We start from the raw sequence: 1,107 nt of genomic DNA on the forward strand, positions 1-1,107 counted from the left end.
TATCTTCAAATAAAGAAGTTGCAAACATTACTGCATCTTCCATATCCGATTTCCAAAACACAGTTCCCCTGTTACCTGATTTTGAAAGTCAATCGCCTCAGTCCACAGAATTAATTCAACAGGTAAGACAGTTCCTTACTTTCTTATACCAATTTCCACACACATATAATGTTGTAATTTGTGAAATGTGTTAATAATCATTTCTTGCCTGCAGATTGCAGACTTGCTCTCCTCTCAGCTAGATTTAGCCAGAACAGTGTGTTCTGAGACCCCTTTTGCTACTATTCTTCTACAGAGACTGCTCATTTTAGAAAGAATTTATTATGCATTTCGTCATAAATATCACAACAAAGACAAAGTATGTTGAAATTAATTCATTTGGCACAGGACAGGACTCTTCATATTTAAATTCGCCTTTTTCATCAGGTTAGATCGTTGTCTGTCATCCCTGAGGAGGACCGTTGTCGAGACTGCACCATTGTCCAACTTGAAAGGGCCAGCTCAGCTCCAAATGCATTGTTAGAGATGGGTGTTCGCACTGGCCTCACTCTTATGTTTGCCCTAATTCAACAGAGTTGGCAGTTCACCATTCCTTCTGGTATGAATTAAGAACTATAGAAAAAATTAGACTTCTCTAAGTAACTGCAGACACTCATTTATCTGATACCTGCTTTCAGAGGGCCCAAATCTTAGTCATCAAGTACTTCAAACAGCATCAGATGTTGTGAGAAGTCTCCCTTTGCTCTCTCTAGCTAATGAAAGCCAGATCACAGTTCTGGGCTCAACCTGCCTGTCTGAGGTTACATCTTTTCTTCGAAAAACAGTTTTACCCCAGTCTGGTGCTGACCCCATTGGTAAGAATCCTCTACCATATTAATATTTACTCTAACTAATTTAAGTTTTTATGGACTAAATCAATATGTTAATTTGGTTCCACAGGAAGGCGTTTGGCCTGCGAGTTGATGCTTCAACTGGCATGTCAAAGAGGTTCATCCCGCCACTTATTAGAATGGGTGGATCTTGTCTTAACAGCAGCAGCTGATGAACTTCAAAACAAGACTTTGAGAGAAAGTGATTATATTGCTATACCAGAGAGTATGGTTAATG

The 1,107-nt window shown here is 39.3% G+C and overlaps 1 protein-coding gene across 1 annotated transcript; it reads left to right on the top strand.

Moving 5' to 3' along the window:
* Positions 1-63: 63 nt before the first annotated feature.
* LOC127752181 (probable E3 ubiquitin-protein ligase HERC1) lies at positions 64-1,107 on the top strand (the record flags this gene model as incomplete). The annotated part of the gene is given in 5 exon segments (XM_052276890.1): positions 64-122; positions 215-358; positions 427-598; positions 678-854; positions 940-1,107. Coding segments are annotated over 5 exon segments (720 nt in total), but the record flags the coding sequence as incomplete, so codon positions are not given.

Source organism: Frankliniella occidentalis, unplaced genomic scaffold (genome assembly GCF_000697945.3).
Source record: "Frankliniella occidentalis isolate FOCC.00 unplaced genomic scaffold, Focc_3.1 Scaffold4862, whole genome shotgun sequence".
Classification (NCBI taxonomy): domain Eukaryota; kingdom Metazoa; phylum Arthropoda; class Insecta; order Thysanoptera; family Thripidae; genus Frankliniella; species Frankliniella occidentalis.